We start from the raw sequence: 5841 nt of genomic DNA, 5'->3' as shown, positions 1-5841 counted from the left end.
CTGAATCCCTCCAGTGGAATTATAAACCCCTAGGAAGGATAACTGAATCCCTCCAGTGGAATTATAACCCCCCAGGAAGGACATCTGAATCCCTCCAGTGGAATGTAAATCACCCTGCGTAAAATTTTGAATTGAAAAAGCATTTTTTCAAACCCCTCCAGTGAAAAAGAATTCCCTCCGGTGGTCTCCAGTGGAGTCAAAATCTTACTGCGAACTTCCATGACTCGAATTCACGCGGCCATTTTTTTCCCCCCTTTTGATTAGAAAATTTCAGTAATGATTTCGCTATTTGCAATATTAATTGATAAACAGTGCCTTGAACATTTTTAGAGATTTATCAGTTGCAATAAACTGCAAATTAAAAGATTGTTAGGATATTTCTGAAGTAAAGAGTTAACTAACTGGTTTAAAAACATTTAAAACATCTTTGGTTTTAGCTTTATATCGCCAGTCCGAGTAATTATTTTTGCAACTTTTTTTAAAATTAAGAATCATACACCTGTTTCGTCAATTCAAAGTCAAAAAATATTTTTTTTTGTAAAATATTTTATAAAAATTGAGATCGTTAAAAATGAGAACTTTTAAAAATCACGGAAAATACCATTAACGAACGGAACGTTCGGTGCTTAGCTAAATAACGAACGGCTACTTGAAAAGATTTTCTTTACGGTTTTAACGAAAGAGTGGCGTTGTTAAAATTAAACCATTTTTGAACACAAAACTTGAAGAGGTAAAAGTATAAAGGTCAGGTATATTCCCCTCTTGAAATAATTGGTTACTAGAAATAACGACGACATTTAAAGATAGTTTCCAATTTGCTAGTTTTTATGCGCACCTACACTTTTCTGTAGCCTTGGTCACGATGATTTTCAACATTAAAATTCCGACCTGCGATTCTGTACTGGATACTTTTTAATCTGAACTGGATACTTTTGGAATCTGAACTGGATACTTTTAAATCTGAACTGGATACTTTTGAATCTGAACTGGATTCTTTTAAATCTGAACTGGATACTTTTGAATCTGAACTGGATACTTTTGAATATGAACTGGATACTTTTCAATCTGACATGGATTCTTTTAAATCTGAACTGGATACTTTTAAATCTGAACTGGATACTTTTGAGTTAAACTTTTTCTCTCCTTTTCGGGAGATAAGCTCATCTCAGATTGGTCAAAACACATCAATATTTGACTAATGACAAAATTCACTAAAGAACATTTCGCTGACCTATATTCAGCTTGCAGTGCGAATGTTTTGAATTTTGCAGATTTTGCTGAATCATTTATTTTTGCAATGTAAACAGCTTTGCACTTTTATTTTCAGACTTCGAAAGAATTTTTTTTTCAATACTTAATATAGGTAAATACAGGGTGTCCCTCGAAACATAACACAAGCAAGGGGATTTCTGAAACGGGGGGTGCAATGACGAATTTGCACCCCCACCCCCCAGTCCCATATAAAAGAAATTGTTTCTCATAATTTTCTAAAATCTAGTTAGAGATGTCAAACTTGACATCTCTGAAATCAAGAACTTATACAAAGTAAAACATCCTTTAAAGTTTGAACAGTTGGTTAAAAGGAAAAAATTCATCCATTTATTTTGGAATATAATAGCCATTTTTGGGAGTTTCAAAAACATTATTTTAAGCGAGGATATTTGTCATTTTTTGTCAAAGTAGAAGGGTTTTTTTGAGTACTCAAAAATTCACTAAGAATGTCTCAATGTCTCAATGTCAATAAATAAACTCTTTTAAACAAAATATTAGAAATTTTATTTTTTATTCATCTTCATAATATCATGATGAGGCCGAGGGACAANTATAAAAAATAAAATATAAGATATAAAATATAATATATATAAAATATGAAATATGAAATATAAAATATAAAATATAAAAAAGTATAAAAATTAAAAACATGAAACATATTTTTTTTGCTTGTAAATTTGTTTATACATATGAAGTTGTAACTTCAAGTTTAAAAAAGAAGGTCTATTTCGTTTATCTTTATGGCGGGTCACTCAAAATTATGTCTATTCCAATACCTTTAATGCTTACTTAAATTTAATAATTATCATGGTTTAAACTCCACTCCCAAAATTTTAGCATATTACAAAAACCAAGGATTTAAAAAAACATAAAATCGACCTAATTAAATAATTTTTTCTTTTCGCTTGTTGCAAATTTGTCATTTTTTTAAAAGCAAATAACTTTTATCTTTGGAATTTTACACGGAAAATTTAATAATCTATAAATACATTTAAAAAAGAAAATTGATAACCCTAATGATAATTTTTTATTGTCTAATGACAAATTAAAAGTAAGTTATTGCCAGTAGTGGTAAGAAAAAAGATATATATTTAAAATTTAATTTTTGATTCTTTTCAAAAAAAACCTCTTCAAAAGTGCAAATTTGACAACAACAAAATTTTTTTATTTTTTTCAAAAAAGATCTGCAATGCAGTTCTTTCAATATGAAGAAAATTGATCTAATCCTTACTGCTTCAAAGCAAAGATCGTGCCCGTTACTGATTTGATGATGCATGTTACTGCTTGAATGATGCATACCACTGCCAGGATGATGCATACCACTGCCTGGGTGATGCATGTTATTGATTGGATGATGACAATTCTGACTAAGATCAAATTTGCATACTATCTACTTTTTCGAATTATGAATATTTTAAACTTGGTGATTTTTAAAAACTTTAGAAAATGTTTGTCTTGCTATCATCGTGTTAAACTTTATTTACTAATAAAGAATAATAACATAATTTGTGTTGCACATTTTTGTTATGGAAATATTTTCTTAAAAATTAGTTTTTTCGCGTGGAGAACTATTTTGAAAAAGATAAATCTTCTGTTTAAAAGAATTTGAAACGTTCTTTCAACTGACTAATTACTCAAAGAATGTTTGAGGCAAAAACTACCCTTTAAACCTTTTTACAATTAAGAATAAAACATGTATCCTTATTTTCTAGCTGATAATTGATTATATAATTGTGGGGTTTCTACAAAAAGAATTGCGGATTTATATTGAAAATACCCAGACTAAGGTTTAATGGATATATGCCTATTTTTAAATGGAAAATCACTATATTCTTTTTAAAGAAGTAAATTATCAAAAAGAAATTCGTTAGAAAAATATCTGATCAAATATTCAAATATTCAAATATTCAAATATTCAAATATTCAAATTTCCAAATGTTCAAATATTCAAATATTCAAATATTCAAATATTCAAAATATTACCGGAGGTATAAAGAATATCGTTCAGATTTATTCAGACCAAGGTTATTTTTTGATTGTCAACTTAATGCCGCAAATTTGTTCAAAGATTAAAGACAACCTTGAATTCGTCTTTCTACAGTGTTTCGTTGGACACTCTCTACTAAAGTTTTAATATACATTATTTAATATTTATTTTGATTAAAATTACCTCTTTCTCTAGTTCTTGGGTATGCTTCTTATAAGGTTGTATAACAGTAGGCGGGCTGTTATAGGAGGGGGCGGGGCGGTACCCCTCGCCTTGTCTACTATACGGCGGGCCCGCCCCCCAGCCCGACATCAATGAGGGGATCTCTGCCAGGGAACGGTTTGGTGGGGGCGGGGTACAGCTTGCAGTCTGGTCTATTTAATGAAGGAGTGGCGAGAATACGTTCATTCTTAGAATTTTACTTTTTATGCATTTGATGTCAAACTTAAAACTTTCTTTTGCTTTAACTTGAAATACTTCAAATACTACGATGTCGGGGGAGAATATCTTTTTTTATGTTGATCTTACTAAAATCTATTTTGTTTTAAGAATTATTTTCAATTTGGAAAAAAATAGAATGTTAGTCTCCCTGCTTCAACAGTTTCAGTATATTTCTTCATCCAGGCCTAGTAATTATGACAATAATAATAATAATGCAGGGATATTCATAAAACTGTGGAATAGAATAACGGCATTTTAGCAATCTATTGTGTATTTAATGTCTTTATAAAGCAAAAAGTTTTACAACCAACTGCTTGAAAATCACTCTTTTAAGTAAAGTGGGACTGCACTGCACCAGGCACAGTGCCTTAAAATCATTAAGTTTAAAATTCAATTCTTATTTCTATTTAACAGTTTTATGATTCTTAATAAAATAAAGTTATTATTAATAATAATATTACTAATAACAATAACAATAATTAAAATAATAATACCAATATTTATAATGATAATAAAAAAATTAAAATAATAATAATAATAATNATATTGAAAATACCCAGACTAAGGTTTAATGGATATATGCCTATTTTTAAATGGAAAATCACTATATTCTTTTTAAAGAAGTAAATTATCAAAAAGAAATTCGTTAGAAAAATATCTGATCAAATATTCAAATATTCAAATATTCAAATATTCAAATATTCAAATTTCCAAATGTTCAAATATTCAAATATTCAAATATTTAAATATTCAAATATTCAAACGAATGTATCCCTACATGGGCCCAAAATATTAACATAAAAGTCCAATTCTGTTTGAAATCTGTACAATATAAAGATGAAACAGATGTTTACATTTTTTAATTACTTTTTATTTTAAATTAAGATTACGTTTTACTAGATAAAATTAAAACAAAAATGAAAGTAAAAATAATTATTAAAAAACATCATTCAGAATTGCCTTAAAGAATGTAAAAGTTATTTTCTCATGTTTGTTTCAAATACTCTGTTTTCTGTTTTCAAAACATTTGGTCAGCTCACATTTGCAAGATAAAGATGCATATTGCATAGTATATTAACTATTTAAAAGACTGTTACTTTGGTTCGCAATGCTATTTTTGGAAAGAAATATTCCCTTTTTTCGAGAACATATTTAAGTCCAACGTCTTGATAAATTATAAAACATCATGCAAAAATTAAAGCGTTATGGTAATTTTACAAAATATTCTTGCACATCCAAAAGAAGTTAAACTAAATTTTATTTTATTTTTAAAAATCATTTAATATTCGAAAGTATTTTTTTTTGAAAATCCGGGAACCAAATGTACTTCAAATAAAGTGTTGATAATAAAAAGAAGTTAGAATGAATGAAAAAGTACACAATATTTTCATATAACAGGATTTTGCCAATTGTTTGCAGTACATATTTCTGTACTCTCCTAGTCTTCAAAACATAAAAATGTCATTATTCCACGAAATCCTGCCAAAAATACGATCACGCTGTATACAAGTGTTCAGTGTTAGATACGTAATACGTAATGTACACAATAACCCCAGAAATTATGTTGGGGTGGCCAGACAGGGTCTATTGAGTAAATCCAAAGAGAATAGCATATATATTAGAGTGGAATTTAGAAAATCCCTCGGTATGAATTTTATCAGTCCCTTTCAGTCTGAAAGGGAGTTGAAAGTGTGCAATTCATGTAAATGTTCACAAATTATATGCAGTAGAGTACAATTAATGTTCCCTAGACTATCCATTTCAATTTCGATTTTTTTAAAGTTTTTAGATAAACTTTATAAAAGGAGTTAGGTGAATAAAAAACATCACTTGATTTAAAGTTATAACGGAAAATCATTGTCTGTAAAGAATGAAAGGCATTGAGTTTTTGTGAAATGTTCATTGGTCAATTATGAAACCACCCTATTTCATAATTTGGTTTTCTTTTAATATTAATTTTAGATTTGATTTTCAAAACATTTAGTTGAAGAAAATTTTTGAATTGAAAATTCTGGTTCCCAAATAATTTTCCTCTTTGAAAATTTGTCATTTTTAAACATTCAAATTGGGTCCGTACCTGCAGGCTACAATTATGGGAATTTGTTTTTTAATGAAAAAAATACATTAGATTGATTTCTATC

The 5841-nt window shown here is 28.5% G+C and overlaps 1 protein-coding gene across 1 annotated transcript in view; it reads right to left on the bottom strand.

Annotated features, from left to right (window-relative positions):
- LOC111706716 (uncharacterized) overlaps nt 1-2822 on the bottom strand; it is a gene marked incomplete at its 5' end in the record, with an annotated part of 24227 nt that extends 21405 nt beyond the window's left edge. Inside the window, 1 exon segment of the mRNA XM_023479640.1 lies at nt 2504-2822. Within this exon segment, the coding sequence (XP_023335408.1) occupies nt 2504-2611 (108 nt within the window).
- Between the last annotated feature and the right edge of the window lie 3019 nt (nt 2823-5841).

The sequence above is a fragment of the Eurytemora carolleeae genome, unplaced genomic scaffold (assembly GCF_000591075.1).
Source record: "Eurytemora carolleeae unplaced genomic scaffold, Eaff_2.0 scaffold193, whole genome shotgun sequence".
Taxonomy (NCBI): domain Eukaryota; kingdom Metazoa; phylum Arthropoda; class Copepoda; order Calanoida; family Temoridae; genus Eurytemora; species Eurytemora carolleeae.
Note: the sequence above shows the minus strand (reverse complement) of the source record. Positions and strands in the feature narration are given on the sequence as shown.